Below are 21,174 nucleotides of genomic sequence, written 5' to 3'. Positions count from 1 at the left end.
TGACATCATTCCAGCAAGCATTTTAACAATGGTACTGAGTAGCAGTTGAGAATCCTTTGTACCGTAATCTCCTGGGATATCACTAAGGAAAGCTGCAAACAAGCGGCAGGTGTGGTGCATGATTCATGCCTTCTCCCTCTTTCTCACATCACAGGGTTTCCATTCCTGTCTATGGACTTTGAGCAGCTCTTTCAAGTTGCCTCCACTCTTCTCAAGCTTCCAATACCACTTTTTTTTTTCTTTTCGAAACAGGCTTTCTCTCTTTGTAGCCTTGTCTGTCGTAGAACTTACTCTGTAGACCAGGCTGGCCTCGAACTCACAGAGTGCAGGCATTAAAGATGTGGGCCACCACCGCCTGGTGCCCAGTACCACTCTTACTGATGATCTCACTTTAGCCCAACAGATTCCACAGTTGCAAAGCTTTCTTCAGCTTATTTGTATCTCTCTTCACAATACAGGTCTGAAGTCAGTCTCCCATGGTTCAGGCCCTGTGTTTGTACCTACTAGCCGTGTGATGTTGAACAAACAAAGAAGAAAGCATATCTCTTAATGTCGGTCAATCGTCTCATCCTCTAAGGGCCTATATGAAGGCTACAGAAGATAATTTCTACACTGCACAAACAAGCAAAGAAGAAAACATATCTCTTAATGTCGGTCAATCCTCTCATCCTCCAAGGGCCTATGTGAAGGCTACAGAAGATAATTTCTGTACTTCTCTTAGAACAGTGCCTGAATGTCCTCGCCATCATCATCACATTATCTCTTGTCAGTAAGGAAGGAGTGTGTTTGACTCTGCCACCAACACTTGTGTTCTTTCAAGTTCTATTTCCTTGAATCTTTAGTATCTATCTCTTTAAAGCTCTGGAGAGACTAGGAATACAAAGGACGTATCAACATAATAAAGACTATACAGGTCTCCCTCAGCCAACCTCATCCTACGTGGAGAAAAAGTAAAAACATTTCCAGTAAAATCAGGACGAGGCAAGAAATGAGACAAGGATGCTCATTCTCCCTGCTCCTGTTCAATATGGCTCCTGAAGTCTTAGCTAGAGCAGTAAGACAGTGAAGGAGAGCAAGTGCAGACAAGTAGGAGAAGAAGTCAAAGTATATGCATTTACAGGTGATACAATTCTATCCGAAAAAGACTCTGTGTGAAATCTACTTCAGCTGATAAACACATTCAGCGAAGTAGCAGAACAAAAGAATCACTACACAAATATCAGTGGCCTTCGTATATACAAAAGATAAACCCTCGGAGAAGAAATCAAGAAAACAATTCCATTAGCAAATAGCCTCATAAAATATCTTGGACTGAATCTCACCAAGGAAGGTTCAATCTACCTTGTGACAAGTGGAACACAGTAACAAGTGAAAGACTTGTACAACAAAAGCTTTAAAACCCCGATAAAAATTGAAAAAAAAAATGTTACCAGAAGATGGCAAGATCATGGACCAGTAGGGTTAATACAGTGACAATGTCCATAGCATCAAAAGCAATCTATGGATTCTACCCAATGTCCATCACGTTCATATGGGAACACAAATTACTCAGGACGATCGTGGCCTACATTTTATTCAAATATCCATATTTAAAACATCCCCAAACAAAATAAGATAAAACTTAAAAAAAAACCCCAAAAGCCTAACTCTACTTTTCTCCGCAAAATTTTGGCTCCTTCTCTTTAACTCCCAAATCTCTCCAAATTTCTTTTTTCTTATTCACCAGCCCCTTCCTTCCATTCTTGTTTCTATCACTTCCCACAACATTTCCCCAAGGCAAGTACCTAATTCCTTAATTCAAGTGATACTCTCAGTTTTCAGTTTCATGATGTGTCTGTTTCAAAGTTTTTACACTTATATATTTATTGATTGATAATGGCGATGCATGCCATAACATGCAAGCAAGGGTCAAAGGACATCTTGGGGAAGTTAGTTCTCTCCTTCTTCCATGTAAGTTCCGGAGACTGAGCTCAGGTTGTCAGGCTCTGATGGCAAGCACCTTTATCCCCTGAAGCATCTCACTATTTCCACCTGCTCTTTCCTAATGCCCAACTTCTTGCGCATCATTTTCCAGCCCCTAGGTACTTATTATGTCCCTTTACTGCAATAGGAGTCAGCCTTACGTCTCTGTCCTTTAAGGAGTAGTGACACCCTTTTAGCCCTAGTAGTTCTCAGTAGTTTAGTTAAAGATCTCTGGCCCATCGTTATTTTTAGGAGAAAATTTGGTGCCTCATTCCTAAGCAAAAGTTGTAAAGTTATGTGAACTAGCCTCTATACACCAGAATATACAGAACTCATAGTGCCTTTTTTAATTCTGATACCACTATTTTCAATATCTACTTCCTTTTATAATTTCACAGTTATTTTAATATACAGAAATCCCCTTTTATCTTTGGTTTCCTTTTATGTAGTGTTGGCAATCCACAGTTAAGCACAGTCCAAAAGATTAAATGGAAAGTTATAGAAGCAAACACTTCATACGTTTTCAATTTTGCTGTTCTGAGAGTAGCATGATAAAAATCTTAACATTATTGTAATCCATCCCACCTACAATAATGTATTTTGTGAGAACAACCATATTCACATAAACTTTATTATATTGTTATAACTTCATTATTTTATTAATATTGCTGCCGGTATCTCCCTATGCTTTCATAAATTAAATTTTATAATAGGAAAGAATACATAGGTAAAAATAGCTTGCATATGGTTAGGTACTATCTGAGGAAAGTATGTTCCATGTATAAACGGGGAAGCATCTGTGGTTATTAGTATTACATGTTTTATTGTTGACATATATTTATGAAAATGTTTCCTGTTAGTCATCCTTTAATAAAGCTATTAGCTTTTAGTTCTACCTTTCACATTAAAATAACAAATGTGTCAAAAATATTCATAAAATTTCCCATGCCTGGCACTGGGCTTCTTGTTAGTCTATGACTCTTCGGGGAAAAATTATCATTTAAACTATATACATATGTACACACACGCACACACATATATGTACATATATATTAAGTAAATATAAAATAATGTATTTCCTTATGACTTTTCAAATATTGTTAGTGTTCCTTAGCCTTCCTTCCTTTCCCTTCTGTTGATCTTCTGCCCTCCCTGGTTAAAGTTCTGCCTGTTTTTCTATTCCCCCAGTGCCAGGTCCATCTCTAGAGCTCCTTTTCCCTGCCCCCTCACCCATTTTTATTTTCCTGGTTCGGGAAACTTCCCTTCAAGTTGTTGGTCAGGGTAGCCCAAGAGACTCCCAAAACAATATAGGATGAGGTAGAAATAATCTAAATATAATACTCACATATGAAATTCTAAAAAATTTTTAAATCAGAAACTTAGTTTCCCAGTCCTTGGTGGTATCATATTATTTTTCTAACATTACTTTCTAGAAACCAATGAGGTAAATTTGAACTCAGTTTAAGTTAACCCATTTCAAAATGCACAGATTTCTAAGACATAATGTTTTATTTTATTACTTTTTATATGAACATTGTACCTACATCTCTCCTCCCTTCCCCCAAACTGTGTTTACCCTCCCGAATTTATAGTTTCTTTATTATCATTTCATATATATGCATATATACATACATGTATATACAATATACCAAATGCATTTACTGTTGCTTTCTAAAGACTTCAAATATAAGTGAGGTTCAGTCTCACAATCTTTTCCTGAGCCTGACTGTCCAGTCCTTCTAGGTTGACTGATGTAAGTATGTTACTCATGTATGAAATTTAAAAAAAAGTAAAGAAAACCTCAAAAACTAAAATAAGAATATCCTTAACAAGCAGAAAGCATAGTTAGCAAAAGAAAGTGCTCTGCCCTACTAGAAATCAAAGATCCAACTTCGAAGCTCTGAAGTGGGAGAGGTACTGCCCTCTTGATAGAAATAGTCCGAGCCTTGTCTACTTCCAATATCCAGGAGGATAACTATCTGTTTTTCTTTGGGTTCACCTTCTTATTTAGCTTCTCTAGGATCAAGAACTATAGTCTCGATGTCCTTTGTTTATGGCTATAGTCCACTAATGAGTGAGTACATTCCATATTCATCTTTTGGGGTCTAGGTTATCTCACTCAGTAAAGTGTTTTCTATTTCCATCCATTTGCATGCAAAATTCAAGATGTCATTGTTTTTTTTACCGCTGAGTAGAACTCTAAAGTGTATATGTGTCACACCTTCTTTATCCATTCTTCCATTGAGGAGTACCTAGGCTGTTTCCAGGTTCTGGCTATTACAAATAGTGCTTCTATGAACATAGTTGAACAAATGCTTTTGTAGTATGATTGGGCATCTCTTGAGTATATTCCCAAGAGTGGAATTGCTGGATCTTGAGGTAGGTTGGCTCCCAGTTTCCTGAGAAACCGCCACACTGATTTCCAAAGTGGTTGTGCAAGTTTGCATTCCCACCAACAATGGATGAGTGTTCCCTTACTCCACATCCTTTCCAGCATAGGCTATCATTGGTGGTTTTAATTTTAGTCATTCTGACAGGTGTAAGATAGTATCTCAAAGTTGTTTTGATTTGCATTTCCCTGATTGCATATATTTATCCTCCTGGATATTGGAAGTAGACAAGATTGCCAGGCAAAAGTTGGGAGCACGGGGGTGGGGGTGGGGTGGGGATAAGGGGAGATGGGGAGAGAGAAGGGGAAAGGGGAGCATTGGGGAGAGCTTGGGGGAATGAGATGGTTGAGATGGGGGAAGGGTGGATATGGGAACAGGGAAGAAGATATATTAATTAGGGAAGCCATTTTAAGGTTGGCAAGAGACTTGGCTCTAGAGGGGTTCCCAGGTGTCCAAGGAGATGTCCCCAGCAAGGTCCTTGGGCAGCAGAGGAGAGGGTACCTGAACTGGACTTCTCCCATAGCCACACTGAGGGAATATCTTGCATATCACCATAGAACCTTCATCTGGCGATGGATGGAGATAGAGACAGAGACCCACATTGGAGCACTGGACTGAGCTCCCAAGGCACAGATGAAGAGCAGAAGGAGGGAGAACATGAGCAAGGAAGTCAGGACTGTGAGAGGTATATCCACCCACTGAGACGGTGTGACTGATCTAATGCAAGCTCACCAAGGCCAGCTGGACTGGGACTGAAAGAGCATGTGATCAGACCGGACTCTCTGAATGTGGCTGACAATGGGGGCTGACTGAGAAGCCAAGGACAATGGCACTGGGTTTTGATTCTACTGCATGGACTGGCTTTTTGGGAGCCTAGTCTGTTTGGATGTGTACCTTCCTGGACCTGGATAGAGGTGGGAGGGTCTTGGACTTCCCACAGGGCAGCGCACCCTGACTTCTCTTAGGACTGGAGAGGGAGGGGAAGGGAGAGGGAAATGGGAGGAGGTGGAAATTTTTAATAAATAAAAAAAAGAAATAGTCTGAGCCACAGTTCAGTCACATGTTTGTGCTACTCTAGAGCTTTTTATTCTTTCTTTTACTCCTTGGAGAGTAATGATAATATAGCTGCATCATTTCTGACTTGCCTTCCCTCCTTCCAAACTCTCTCATCTACCCCTCCTTTCTCCTCTTCAAATCAATGGCCCTCTTTTCAATCCATTGTTTTACAAGTGTATATGACATATGCATACACACACAGACATATTCCTAAATATAACCTGTTCAGTCTATGTAATCTTACTTGTTATGTATGCTTTCTGGACTGACCATTTAGGATTGCTCACCAATTGGTGTGCTCTTCCTTGGGAAAGACTATTTTTCCCATTTGCAGAGTTCCTTGTCTGTAGCTCTTTGTGTGGGTTTGAGGCCTCATGGGCTTTCCTCCATCCACTTTGACATGTCTGCTGTATTGGCCTTGTTCAGCCCAGGTTTAGGCAGTAATGCTGGTGAGGTTTTATGGGTGTAGCTTCTGACATTACAAGGAGATACAGTCTCACAGGAAACTCCCTGATCCTCTTGTTCTTAGCCATCTCTCTGCCCTCTCTTCCACGATTATCTCTGAGCTTAGGTGTGACACTTGTTCTGTAGATGTATGGGACGGGGCTCCATGGCTCTGCATTTTAATTGGCTGTAGTTTTCTATAATCGTCTCCACATGCTGCAAAGAGTTATCAGTTCCTTATATATTCTTAATAATAGTTTTTTTAATTTTTAATTTTTTTCATTCAAAAATTTACACTTCCTCCCCTCCTCCCATTCCTCTCCCACTCCCCCACTCACCTTCCTCCTTCCCCCTCCCTCATTAAGAGAGGACAGGGAACCCTGCCCTGTTGATGGAGGAGTGTCTATGTGTCACTTTCATTATTAATAAAGAAACTGCCTTGGCCCTTTAAGAGACAGGAAATTAGGTAGGCGGAGTAGACAGAACAGAATTGTGGGGGAAAGGAAGCAGAGTTGGGGAGACGCTTCAGGCAGTCACCATAGTGAGTCGCCATGCCTCTCCTCTCCGAGATGGACGCAGGTTAAGATCTCTCCTGGTAAGCGACCACCTCGTGGTGCTATATAGATTACTAAATATGGGTTAAAGCAAGATGTGAGAAGTTAGCCTAATGGGCCAGGCAGTGTTTAAAAGAATACAGTTTTCGTGTAATTATTTTGGGTAAAGCTAACCGGGTGGCGGGACGCAGCCCCACTGTTCCCATCTAAACCCTGTGAGAAGTCCAAGGCCCTCCCTGCTACATCCAGGCATAGAAAACACTATCCTGAGTGAGATAACCCAGACCCCAAAAGATGAATATGGTTTGTTCTCACTCATTAGTGGACTCTAGCCATAAACAAAGGACATTAAGCTTATCGTTTGCAAGCCCAGAGAAGCCAAATAACAAGGTGAACCCAAATTATAGATCCTCCTGGAAATTGGAAGCAAGCAAGAGTACCAGGCAAAAGTTGGGAGCATGGGGGTGGGGGTAGGGATAGGGGGTTAGGAGAGAGAAGGGAGAGAGGAAAGACTGGAGAGAGCTTGGGGGAGTGGGAGGGTGGAGATGGAGGAAGGGCGGATATAGGAACAGGGAAGAAGATATCTACATTAAGGCAGCCATTTTTGGGTTGGCAAGAGACTTGGCTCTAGAGGGGATCCCAGGTGTCCAGGGGGATGTCCCCGGGTAATAGGTTTTTTAAATGAGACATAAGGATATTCTTGATGATAGTTTTTATTACACATAGAGTTTGCAAATATTTTCTCTTGTTATGTATGTTGGGATTTTTTTATTGTTTTGTTTTGTTTTGAGTCAGGGTTTCTCTCTGTAGCCCTGGATGTTCTAGAACTTGTTCTGTAGACCAGACTAGCCTCAAGCTCAAAGATCCGCCTGCCTCTATTGGGATTAAGGCTTGTGCTGGAATTAAAGGCTAGGCCACCACTGCTCAGTCTGTCTTTCCACTGTCTTGATGAAGTCCTTTGAAGCACAAATACTTTTAATTTTGATAAAGTCCAATTTAATTTTTGTCTTTGGTTCCTGGTGTTTTGGGTGAATGCTGGTTTAAGGTAAGAATAGCAATCTAGCTCTGGAATGTTAGAGGATTTCTGCTCACATTCTGCTTCCTGCAATGGTTTCCAGGATGCTTGATTCACCACAAGTACGGTTCACTGTTTTTTTTTTTTTTTTTTCTGAGCTACCAGAGAACACAGGAAGAGATTGAGGTGAAAATAAGGTACGTGAGGATGCATACATATTGCTGTTGCTTACTCAGATTCAGTCATTTTATTTTAAAAATAAAAACTTACCATTCTCTGGATTGTGAGAAGCTTCTGGTTCCTTTCAAGAGCTCTGAAGCTGTTCTTAGAGTTTCATCGTGTTCTACTTGCTTTACATCAGAGCAGATTTTCAGACATTCCTACCCTAGTTTGCTAATTTTCTCCAGTGGACAACTGAACATTTGCAAATTTTCATGTTTTCATTTGTTATGTGTACTAACCACATCTTCTAGCGTAACTAAATTGTCTGGATACTTCTCACCATATTTGGCAAAAGTGATTAATAGACTTTATTGGATTTGAAATTGCATCTAATGCTTATGTGTTTAGGTTGAACGGACCATTTGGAAAATAAAGTCAGCTGTCTATAAGCAAGCTCCTTGCATGCTTCAAGGTATGGTGAAGAAATGGAACTGCGTCATAGGTGGAGATGGGGGGAAAAAGAGTTCAGAACTACAAAGGAAGGAGAGCAATGATACTAGGATCAAAAATTTTTTAGCTGATATTTTCATCTACTAATAAAAACAGTTTTAAGTAGTCTTAAGACTCACAACAATTAGCAAACAATTATAAAGAGCTGACATACTGCCCTCACTCAGCTTTCCCTAATATTGACTTCTCGAATAACTGAGAAATGCACATTTTTTGCAACACCAGTAACTAAATTGCAGCTTGTTCATACTCCTCAGCTGACCTTTAAAGACTCGAGAGAAGCAAGCACCAAACAAGAAATTTTTAAAGGAGGGCACAGAAAAGGTTGTCCAGGGCAAACAGCGTCTGAGCAGTATGGAGAAGCAGGGTCAAAAGTGCCTTGCATATGCCATTGGTCACCTCTTCCTAATTCACCTCTCTGGGACAGTGGAGGATCTTCTGGCAATTTGTCTGAGAAGGGTGACTTTCTGCCAGCAAGGGAGGAAGGCTTTACATATGTTAACTTTGTCATTGTCTTTCTCTCTACTCTGTTACCTACATGGTAAAGCTTTTGAAGGAAGCTAATTACTCTTTATCTTTGCTACCCGTTCATTCGGTATTATTCACATAATGTATTTTAAATAATAACCTTGTTTAGGCTGAAAGGTGAAACTTTTTTTCTGCACAGGGTAAGAAACTGACAAAACCAGTATAAATGATTGGCAGGATAAGGGAAACAATTTGCTTTTCCACATCTCTCAAGTCAAGGATAATTCTAAAATTTGGACTGGTATAAATTTAGTGTAATACTAAATATGTGTGTGTGTACACATGCATGAACATGTGTGCAATATATTTTAAAGTCAACTAGAAACATTTAAAAATTATCATGTCAGGAGAGTTGACTAAAAGTACATTGCACTCAAATTCCCCTGCTTTATAATATATTACAAATCATACATCACAAATCATCAACTGCTCTTCTAGCAGCAAAATTTATGGATGACTTCATGGTAAAAATAAATGGGAAGAAGGCAGAGTGTGACGGTGAATGTTTTAAACATATTTTTATTATGTTCAAGTCTAGGGTTAGGAGGGCAAAAATTAATTATTCCAAAATAAATTCCAGATGGATACAGTTTAAAGTAAGAGATAAAAGCCTCAAGACGGCAGGAGGAAAATAAGTGAACAGGCTAAAGGACTCTGTATAAACATAGAGCATATCGAGACTACAGTTACTGGAATGTAAATGACTTGCCTGCCGTACACTAGGCGAAAAGATTAATCTCTAAACCTGCCAAAAATTTGTATGAACAAATTTAAAAGCAAAAAATATCCTGGAAAAAAATAGCTGTTACTGATAGCTATTTGATTTTCATAATAAACAAGAAGCTTTTACAGTCTAACTTAGCTACTTGTTTATTGCCATGACAAAAGACCATGACCAAAGCAGCTTCTTAAAGCGTTTAACCGGGGGCTTGTCCACAGTTTCAGAGGGTGGGTTTGTGACCATCATGGTGGGGAGCATGGCAGCAGGCAGGAACGTCTCCGGAGTAGCTGAGACTTTCCATCTGCTCCACAAGCAGAAGGTGGAAGGAGGGGTGGCAGGGAGAGAGACAGAGACAGAGACGAAGAGAGACTATATGTCGGTCAGCTTTCTGTCAGTGGTACAAAACATATGAAATAAGCAACTTACAAATTATAGGGCTTTATTTTGCCTCGGGGCTTTTCAGGCTGTTTGTCTGATCTTGTTGCATTTTTGTAATAAGTCTCAGCGCGTGTGTATGGTGGAGAAAAGCTGTTTACTCCATGGCTACTGGAAAGTAAAAAGAGAGGAGAGGCCATAACCCCATATCGTTTTCGAGGGGATGCCTCCAAAGACCTAACTTTGGTTTTGAATAAAAGTAATTCTATGTGTTTATTTCTGGGGATAACATATCATAGCACACATATTGAGTGCTGCGCATATAACTGGGTTTCAGATTATACAGCAATTTTGGGAAAGGCTGTTGAGCCATGCTGAGTGGGTTAGAAATGAACATGGTTGATTTGTGAGGCTGTCAGATTATGTGGTTGACCTAACTCTGTGTGCTCAGGCTGAGTACGATTAGCAGACAATCTCTTCCTTCCTTCCTTCCTTCCTTCCTTCCTTCCTTCCTTCCTTCCTTCCTTCCTTCCTTCCTTCCTTTCTCTTCCTTCCTTCCTTCCTTCCTTCCTTCCTTCCTTCCTTCCTTCCTTCCTTTCTTTCCCTTCCTTCCTTCCTTCCTTCCTTCCTTCCTTCCTTCCTTCCTTCCTTCCTTCCTTTCTTTCTTTCTTTCTTTCTTTCTTTCTTTCTTTTTTCTTTTTACTTTTATTGAAAATATATTTCACCCTCACATAAGATATCCCGATTATAGTTTTCCCTCCCTCTCCTCCTTCTCCTATTTCCTCCCCACCTCTCCTCCTTCTCCTATTTCCTCCCCACCTCTCCTCCTTCCAGATCCACTCCCTGTCTGTCTCTCATAAGAAAACAGACTTTTAAGGGATAGTTTTAAGATAAAATATAGGGGCTGGAGAGATGGCTCAGAGGTTAAGAGCATTGCCTGCTCTTCCGGAGGTCCTGAGTTCAATTCCCAGCAACCACATGGTGGCTCACAACCATCTGTAATGGGGTATGGTGCCCTCTTCTGGCCTGCAGACATACACACATATTCAGAATATTGTATAAATGATAAATAAATAAATATTTTTTAAAAAAGATAAAATATAATAAGATAAAACAAAAACTAACACATAGGAATTGGATCAAACAAACAAACAGAAGGAAAAGAGCCCAAAAGAAGCCCCGAGAAACAGAAACCCTCTTGTTCGCACACTCAGGAATCCCATAGAAACATTAAACTGAAGCCATAATGTATACAAAATGGACCTGGTGCAGATGAGCTGTGATCATGTTGGTTTACAGGGCGTTATTTTCCTGGTGTCCTCTACCCTCTCTGGCTCTTACATATTTTCTGCCTACTCTTCAGCAGGGTTCCCTGAATCCTAAAGGAGGGAGTTGATAGAGACTTCACTTTTAGGGCTGGGTGTTCCAAGGTCCCTCTACATAATGTATGTCTGTGAATCTCTGTATTTGCTCCCATCTGCTGCAGGATGGAGCTTCTCTGATGATGCCTGAGCAAAGCACTGATATATAACAGAATGTGTCGTTAGGAGTCATTTTATTGCTATGCTTTTTGTTTGTTTTTGTTTTTATTTTTAATCAATAGTATTTGGTTTTGCCTTATGTCCCCGGGCTATCTAGTCTCAGGTTCTTGGTCAGTTAAGCAGTGTTGGAGTGGGCAAATCAGATATTGCTTTCTTACTCCCACAAGCATTGTGCACTAACATACCTTCTTGGCAGGACACCATTGTCAACCCAAGGTGTTCATGACTGGGTTTGTGTTTACATTTCTCTTTTGGTAGCCTAAAGAGTAATTTCTTGCATCAAAGATGCTAGAACATAGAGGTGAAGGCTCTATGTAGGCACTAGCTCAACTTCTCCATGATCAATGGGGCCTTGTGGTCAGTTTGTGGCAAATAACCTATCGTCTTGGCAACAATAGCCTGGGTTGTTTGGGGATTCCAATGGGACCCCTTTGGCCAAAACCTCAATTAGTTGTATCACAATCCTGAGACAGGAAACTTTATTTGGTAACAAGAGATGACCAGTTGGGGGCTGTCTCCTGCATTATTTGGTAATTTTGGTTAGATTGCTTTCATATGTATATATTTAGGAAGTTTATACTGTATTAGGTTTCCATACTGCCACTCAAATCGCTCTTAATTTTAACTGTGTCTCCCCAAATTTACTCCCTCATTCCCTCCTCCCCTCCCTCTCTCCACTTATTCCTCCCACTCCAGCACCTCCATCCATCACTATTCCCCTTTTCTAATGAGATCTACCTGCCCCCCATCCATTGTTCTAATGACTAAACTCTGTAATTCTACAGATTTTAGCTTGGCTATTATTGACTTAACAGCTAAGATATATAAGCAAATACATACCATATTTGTCTTTCTGGGTCTGAAATACCTCACTAAAGATGACCTTTTTCTAGTTCTATCCATTTACTTGTGAATTTCATGATTTCATTGCTTTTAACAGCTGAGTTATACTCCATTGTGTAAATTTCTTTATCCATTTTCCTATTGAGGACCATAAAGATTGCTTCCAATTTCTGGCTATTATGAATAAATCCACAACGAACATGGTCTAGCAATCGTGTCTGTAGTGGGATGGAACATCCTTTAGGTAGATGCTCAAGAGTGATGTAGCTGGATCTTGAGGTAGATCGATTCCCAGCTTCCTGGGGAACTACCATACTGATTTCCATAGTGGTTGTACAAGTTTGCAATCCCACAAGCAAGGGATGTTCATCCCCCTTACTCCACATCCTAACCAGCATGAGCCATGACTTTTTAAATTGGTCTTTGCCATTCTGATGGCTATAAGATGAAATCTCAAAGTAGTTTTAATTTGCGTTTCACTGATGGTTAAGGATGGTAAACATTTCTTTAAGAGTTTCTCAGCCATTTTGAGATTCCTCTTTGGAGAATTCTCTGTTTGTTTAGAGCTATACCCCATTTTTTTATTTTTCTTTTTTTCAAGACAGGGTTTCTCTGTGTAGCTTTGGAACCTGTCCTAGAACTCACTCTGTAGACCAGGCTGGCCTTGAACTCACAGAGATCTGACAGCCTCTGCCTTCAAAATGCTGTGATTAAAGGCATGCCCCACCACTGCCTAGCATAGTCCCCATTTTTTTAATTGGGTTGTTTCCTTGATATATAGTTTCTTGAGTTCTCTATATATTTTGGATATTAATCTTCTATCATATGTGTAGTTGGTAAAAATCTTTTCCCATTCTATAGGTTGTTGCTTTGTCTGAGTGGCGGTGTCCTTTGTCATGCAGAAGCTTTTCAGTTTCATGAACTTCCCATTTATTAATCGCAGAGCTTAGGACCTACACTAAGATGCTCTGTACAGAAAGTCTTTCTGTCAAGGAGTTCAAGTTTATTCCTCACTTTTTCTTCTATCAGGTTCAGTGTATCTAGATTTATGGTGAGGTCATTGGTTCACTTAGACTTGCGTTTTGTGGGGGAGTGATAAATATAGATATTTGCATTTTCCTACATGCAGACATCCTGTTTGACCAGCACCATTTGTTGAAGATGCTGTCTTTTTTTCCAATGTGTATTCCTGGTTTTTTAATCAGTCAGGTATCCATAGGTGTGCAGACTTATGCCTGAGTCTTTAATTCAGTTCCTCAATATCCTCAGGGAAGAGGAAGGCTATTTTCTGCTGCTCTCAGAATCCCTCAGTTGACTGTAGTTTTTTTTTTTTGCCTAGGGTTCATAGGCATCATAGCTGAGTAAGACTTTTTTTTTTGGTTGCTTCCCTCTTTTGGAAGCTTGCATGGTACCAGGATATCATGGTGTAGGAGGTCCTTCTGTATTTGTGTTGCTTTCATTGGTTAATAAAGAAACTGCTTTGGGCCTGCTGATAGGGCAGAACTTAGGTAGGTGGAGAAGATAGAACTGAATTCTGGAAGGAAAAAAGTAGAGACAGACAGAGAGCAGACATGGAGCTGCCAGGTCAGACATGCTGAATCTTTCCCAGTAAGCCATGACCTTGTGGTGACATACAGATGAATAGAAATGGGTTAAATCAAGATGTGAGAGTTAGCCAATAAGAGGCTAGAGATAATGGGCCAGACAGTGATTTAATTAGTACAGTTTCTGTGTGGTTATTTCAGGGCTAAGGTAGCCAGGTGGCTAGGGCAACAAGCAGGCCCTCATGTTACATAGCTAATCCTCAGGAAGGAGGTTTCTGGATGAGAACCAGCTCAGAGCTTCCATGTCTTGTGTCTGAAATGCATGACGCCTTCAGCAATGCTTTTTCTCCCCAAGGAAATTTAACGAACAACAACTAAGTTAATAACAGTCATTAACACAAGAAGATATTTGAAATGTAATGACAGGAAAGCAGATCATCCGTATCTAACAATGCAGCCAATTAAATTAACTGAAACCTCCTTTGCCATAAGATTCTGTAAGGCAAAATAAAGTAGACACACACAAAAAGATAAAATACACACACAAACATCATTTTTTTGTATTTTGTTTTTGTTGTTATTTTGGAAACAAGGTCTCTCTGTGTAACCCTGGTTGTCCGGGAACTTGCTCTGTAGACCAGGCTATCCTCAAACTCATAGACTTGCTTGTGTCTGCCTCGTGAGTTCTGGGGTTAAAAACCTGTACCATCACGATCCAGCCACACAAAAAATCTGTTAATTGCATAGTTGAGCTCTCAGGAAACAAAGGAAAGTATCTAGGTACCTAGAATTAAGGGGAAACTGAAAGCCAGAATGGGAATTTTGTGAATGGAAGCTGTAGTTTTCCTAAAAACTAGTTTCCATTTTTAAAGACTGAAGAAGAGATGTTGAGGTCTTGGACTCAAGGGCAGTAGCATAAAGCTTGGTCCCTAGAAGGGCTGTATCTTCTGAACATGGTTGAACTGGTAAAATAGTCAATCTGCATCCTAGTCTGCGAATCTTACCTGTATCTCTCTTAATTCAGGGAGAAAGGGCCATGTCCTAGGAATTAGAACTTTGAAATCCACTTAGACTGTTATTCTAGTAAATAAGTGATAAAAATATTTTCAGAAATGAAAGAAAAATATTGTCACAGGTGCCATGAGAGGACTCAGAATGCACAGAACTTTGTTGAACAAAATGCTGAAGGATGTGCTTGAGAGGGGAAACACTAACCCGGAGAAAGGGACGATAAAATAAACAACTGGGTAAATACATCGACTGTGATAAATGATAATAATTCATAACCCAGAGATATGAAAATATAGTGGCGGTGGCATGACTGAGTTAAAAGTGAGGCCTTGAGTTATTTCACGAACTGGCAGAACTAAGGAAAACTTTTAGGTTTGTGAGCTTAAAAGTGGGACACAAAACAGAACCATGTCACTTTCAAAGCAGAGGGAAGAAAATAGAGAATGTTCAATTTTGATTAACGGGGAAGAAAGAAAGACACAGTCTAAGGAAATTAGAATAAAGCGTTAATTCCATGACATGCTGTAGATAAATAGAAATGTCTCATAATAAATGGAACTGGACTAAGACTTTTGAATACAAAATCCTAGCTGAAGTAAAAAGTTCCAAATTTGATCTTCATGTTTGTTGTTCACCTTATATAAAATATGGAAAGCATGAAAAATGATGCAAAAGATAATGTCTGTTGAATACCAATGGAAATTGATACGGCCATGTTAATAATATGTGAAATGTTCTTGAGAGCAAGAAATTATTAGAAAGACCACTGCAACGGGGCATGAAAGCACACCTGTAATCCTTGTACTCAGGAGACAAAGGCAGGCTGAGTTTCATGGTGAGTTGGTAGTTGACTCGCCTGTGTGTACGATATAGCAAATTCCAGCCCACTCTGGGCTAGGCCACAAGAACCTATCTTCCTCAAAATAAAATTAGAAATAAAATAAAACACGTATGGATCACTTAGCACACTATTTTATCAGAAAACTAACACAATCAGAGGTTAAGAACAAAATAATTTAAAACAAATGTATTTAGAAATGAAACGAAAGTAGCCTCTGAAACCAGTTTATGTACCATTATCATCCTGCATGGGGTAAAATTGTGGTGTGCACTAGGGAAAACAAATTGGGAAGAGGCACCAGATTGTAGGTACTTCCCGGCTTTGCCTTAATTTCAAAATATTTTGTATACTGTTAAAGTTTCCTAGTTGCAGTATACCATCATACATATTTTTCTAATGAACAAAATCAGCAATATATTTTATTTACTTACAATATATATGGAATAAAAGTTTGCTCGTGCTGCTGCAATAGCAACCCAACACCGTCTATCGTATCCCTGCGCTAATCTTCTATTCTCTCTTTCCCCAAGCGCTGAGAATACAGTCCAAAGTTTAACCATAGCTTACAAGGTTCTCTAGGACAGTTCCCTGGTCTACCTTTCCAACCGTCTCTCTAGTCATGGTCCCCCAGGATCAAGCCTTTCCTTTCTTTCATCCCACACCTCTTTCAGACCTGCATCTCCACATCTGCTACCCCTTGTGTTGAGAAGCTTTACTGCTCTCTCCGTTCCCCCAAACCCTGTGTATCTTGTCTTAAGTATGTGTGCTGGTTAGGTTTGGGGGGGGGGTGTTTGTTTGTTTGTTTACATGACAAAAAATTGGGGTTATCTGAGAAGATAGAACCTCAGGAATTATGTCCATCAGACTGGCCTGTGGTCATGTCTGTGAGGACATTTTATTGAGGTGGGAGGGCCCAGTCACTGTGGGTGGTGTCACCCCTGGTCAGATGGCCCTGGATGGCCCTGGGTGGCCCTGGATGGCATAAGAAAGCAGATTGAGAAAGCTATGGAGAGCAATTCACTAAGCAGCTTCCTTCCACAGCTTCAGTCCGTACCTCCAGGTTCCTTCCTTGACTCTCCTGGATGCTGGACTGTGATGTGGAAGTGGAAGGGAAATAAACCCCTTCATTGCCGAGAAGCCTTTGGTCATGTTTCTTCACAGCAAGATGAAAGCAAGCCAGGATAGTAGGATCTACAATGCCACAACTGTGGTTCTAAATTACAATTCTGAAAGTGGCTATGATTCACTAAAAATGGTGACAAGGTAATTTTCCTTTTATATTGTCATTTCTACATTTTATTTAGTGGACTATTTGTAAAAGAAGAAAGTCTTGTGGCTGCGCCTTAAAACAAAGCAACAGCATAACCAATGGTATTTTCATTCTAAGGCTAAGGACAGTAGAGGAGGATGATTTAAGATGGGCACAATCATTGAGCATATTTCACTGTTCTTGGAACTCTCTCTCTTTAAATAATTGATATAGCACAACATAACTAAAGGCCAAGTCCATGGTGGCCTAAATATCTACTGGTCTAGGGACAACTTGAAGACATTCTGTTAGTTTGAGTAATAATTGCCTTCATAATTAAAGTCAGTGTTACTGGAGAAAAAAAGAGACACACTTTTCAGAGTCACCAATGTTCTCTAGAGAAGAAAGATATTGATTGCTACTTAGTATTGCCACAGAGATTACATTTTAGGTTGTGATATTAAATTATCTTTTGAGACAAGGTCTCTGTATGAACTCCTGGTTGTCCTGGAACTCACTAGGTAGATAAGGCTGGCTTTGAACTCACAGAGATCCACCTGCCTCTGCCTCCTGAGTGCTGGGATTAAAGGTGTGTGTCACCACTCCTGACCTGTGATATTAAATCCTTAGAACATAACTGTCAAAGAAGATGCTAAGAAAGCAAAACAAAGAACCTTTTAGTGTTCCAACACAAGTGACTGAAATTCATAGACACTAATTTCCTTTGCATTTCTCCCTCCCTCCCTCCCTCCCTCCCTCCCTCCCTCCCTCCCTCCCTCCCTCCCTCCCTCCCTCCTTTCCTCCCTTCCTCTCTCCTTCTCTTCTTCCCCTCACGGAACACAGTCACGATGGTAACTTAAATGTCAGAGTCTTTTGGCATAGTGCTTTGATAATCACTTCTTTAAAACCTTACTCTTATTCTTCTGTTAGCTCTAGTCAGAAACTAGACAGCTGGTGGCTATGAACATAATTGACACCAGGAAATATTTTACTGGTTAACACAGAAGTAATAAACATAGTTCAGATGTTTATCTCTTTTCAAATTGACTCCCAGTTAATCTCACAGTTTTACAATGATGTGCGAATTCAAAGTTACAACAATGATAAAATATAACTTTTAATAAACAGTTATGAAATATTCGCATTCAATAGTACAGAAAATGCAAGGATCACTGGAACAATATATAAAAATAAGAGTGTCCAATAGAGATATAAAAATGAGAGAAAATTGAATCTACCAATATATCTATACATTTTACTTTTTCAAGTAAACACATGGCTCATATGACACAGCAAATTATTTATAGTCCTTTTTTTACCTGTATGTTACAAAGCAATATTGAGGGCATGGATAGAAAACAGCCTATGTCATTGACAAAATCAATGAAAAAAAAAACAACCAAATGATATTTTCTGGTGATAATAATGACAAATCCCTACTTAGCAGGTTCTATCATAGTGTAATGAACTAGATCTTCAGACTGTTGATTTAAGTGAATCACCTATTTTATGGTCATAGTTGCATTGCAATTGATAATGTAATCTCGTTGGATAACCTGTAACTATCTTATTCATCTCTCACTATAAAAATGGAGCAGCACCCTATTGTATGAGAGAACCATGTTTCCTAAGAGTAACAGAAGTGACTGTAACAGATCAAAACACCACTAAAGTTCTGGACCTTTCTAAAATATGTCAGAAAACAAAAGAGAACATAACCAATATTCAAAGTTAAAAAATTGTTTTATTGTTATGTGTTTTTCCATTCTCTTTTCCTTATTCATGCAGTTTCAGGAAAGACTGAAATCAAAATCTCTTTGCAGAGTCATCCTGACTTCAAGTGTTTCAGATTCCTGGATATAGGATGCTTTAGCGCTGTTACGTTCCACGGGCTGGGGAAAGTTTACTATCAGCTTCCTACAAAGGAGGCAAGATAAAACAAAATGAGATCAGAATGAACTTCCTAGAGCAATATACCATGTTCAATAAGGCTGTGTGTGTGTGTGTGTGTGTGTGTGTATCACTAGAATGCTTGACTTTCCTGCAGAAGTATTTAGACAATATAAATACCAAATAAAATATACCTATATAACACAGATCATGTATCAGTTTGGATCCTTAAACTTCTAAGCAGGCAAGCCACATGTGGTGCATGCATACCTGTAACCCTACCCCTCTGAATGTGGAAGCAAGAAGATCCCAAGTTCAAGGCCAGTGTAGGCAACAATGAGAATCCCAGGCTACTGTGGGCTGCATAGTAAGATCTTGTTCCATTTTTAAAAATCCAAATACTTGTTTTGACTGAGTCTCCCTCTTTCTCTAAATTGACCTTTTTCTGCATTGTATAACGTCTCAGGTTATGCCTCTAGTGTCAAACTAGAACCATGCTTCTTTAAGTTTGTTCGGCTAATCTGGTATCAGTCTAATTTATATGTAGGTAGAATGCAGACAGTTGAAACAAATCTGAAATTGGGGTGGTTCTTTAATGCTTCTGCTAACACCACTTTAGGGTGAACCTCTACTACACATGTAGATTTTAAATACTTGGCCTGGAATGATTTCAATGCCAGATCAATGGAAATATTTCTCTCAATTTGCTTCTGGTTCTTATTAATGCACACCGACAAATTCGTTGCGATGGATTGCTTGGTTTATCCTGCTGTTTATGGCTCATCTGTGTGCTTTTAAATGTGTCACTGTGATAAGCCAACCATAATCCTGTCATAGTGGTAGGAATCTGAAGTATGCCAAGGGCCATAGCACACTGATACCTGAAGAAAGTGAACCATGTGAACCACTTATTGCCCTCGCGTTCTCAGTAGACAGGGCTTCAGTGTGCATGTGTGGATGTGGCGTGTGTATTCGTGTTTCTCTGTGTGTGCACACGCAAGGGAGTGCATGTGGAGAGCAGAGGTGGCATCAAGAGTCCTCCTCAATTGCTCTTCATCTTTTGTTCTAAGACAGGCCTCCCACTGAGCCAGTGAGCAGCACTCCCCCGTGCCCCGGTTCAGTTCTTGTCTCCAGGGTCCTGGCTTGTTTGTGTTCTTGCTCTGGCTTTACTCAAGGATGGTCTATGACCTGAGAACTGCAAAAATGAAATAAGCCCTTTCCTCCCCAAGTGGCTTTTGGTCAAGGTTTGATAACAGCAAACTCAGATGGTATATATGTTATTTTCCACTTGTACACGTTATTTAGCTAATTTGACATATAAATAGAGTACACGAACGACCTAACTCAGCCCAGGTTCTATGTGGAAAGGTGCCTCTGTGAGAGACTTTCATTTACTGAGTTCTGGGGGATAGCTGGAATGATGGTGAAGCTAGAGCAGCTGCCTCAAGATTGATGGAGACAGTGAGAACTGCCAGAGAAACGGAAATTAACTGCACGGGGTGTAGATATGCGTGTGATTTTAGCAGGCATGAAAATACCACGGAAGACTGACTGTTCACTTAACCAACTTTCCTTACAAAGGTTGTAGGAAGAATAAATGTGTATAAAAATATTGCATAAAGCTTAACTGCTCTGTGGAGTGAAGGTAAGAATAGTGAATCTAATTTTTGTAAGATGGGATGTTTTGTGAGAATACCTTTTTTAATTATTATTTTATTTTATTACCTTAAAAAATACCAATCCAAATTCCCACTTCCTCCCCTCCTCCCACTTCTCTCCTACTCCTTCCACCCACCCTCCGCACCATCCCCTCCAATCCTAAGTGAGGGCAAAGCACCCTGCCCTGTGGAAAGTCCAAGGCCCTCCCCCATTATATCCAGGTTGAACAAGGTATATATCCAAAGAGAATAGGATCCCAAAAAGCCAGTACATGCAGTAGAGACAAATCCCAGTGCCACTGTCATTGGCCCCTCAGTCTCCCCAATTGTCAGCTACATTCAGAGGGACTAGTTTGATCCCATGCTCGTTCAGATATGAGAGCAAGGAAAGAGATCTCTTGATTGAGGGAGCCATTTTGGGGTTAGCAAGAAACCTGGCTCTAGAAAAATTCCCAGGAATCCACAAGGATGACCCCAGCTAAGACCTGGGAATGAACGAGAATACCTTTTTAAGTGGTGGGAATGCTCAGAAGAAAGTTTAGCTAAATATTCATCTGTAGATCGTTTTGTGTTAAATGAATCTTCTGCAGAAATAAAGAATAGTCTTTTTGTAGACCACTCTTTTTTAAAAAATCTTCTCAAAGCCCTAAGCTCAACAAAAGAAAATTGTAGATATTGATAATAAAGGACAGGAATGTTCCAGGAACTGCCTGCTTCCTAAGCCCAGAGAGAAAAAGTGATGAGATCTAGAGAACGGGCAACAGCAATCGCCAATATGTGCTCACAGCTGCAATCCACACGGGAACGGAGCAAATCAGTGAGACACTTAGATACTTCTTCAAATATGCACCAGAGTCCAACCATGCCCTTTCAAAAGAGT

The 21,174-nt window shown here is 40.0% G+C and overlaps 1 protein-coding gene across 1 annotated transcript in view; it reads right to left on the bottom strand.

The window, feature by feature from the left end:
- Window positions 1–18,536: 18,536 nt before the first annotated feature.
- Dnaaf6 (dynein axonemal assembly factor 6) overlaps window positions 18,537–21,174 on the bottom strand; it is a 31,398-nt gene continuing 28,760 nt past the window's right edge. Inside the window, 1 exon segment of the mRNA XM_038317533.2 lies at window positions 18,537–18,663. Within this exon segment, the coding sequence (XP_038173461.2) occupies window positions 18,537–18,663 (127 nt within the window).

The sequence above is a fragment of the Arvicola amphibius genome, chromosome X (genome assembly GCF_903992535.2).
Source record: "Arvicola amphibius chromosome X, mArvAmp1.2, whole genome shotgun sequence".
Lineage (NCBI taxonomy): Eukaryota > Metazoa > Chordata > Mammalia > Rodentia > Cricetidae > Arvicola > Arvicola amphibius.
Note: the sequence above shows the minus strand (reverse complement) of the source record. Positions and strands in the feature narration are given on the sequence as shown.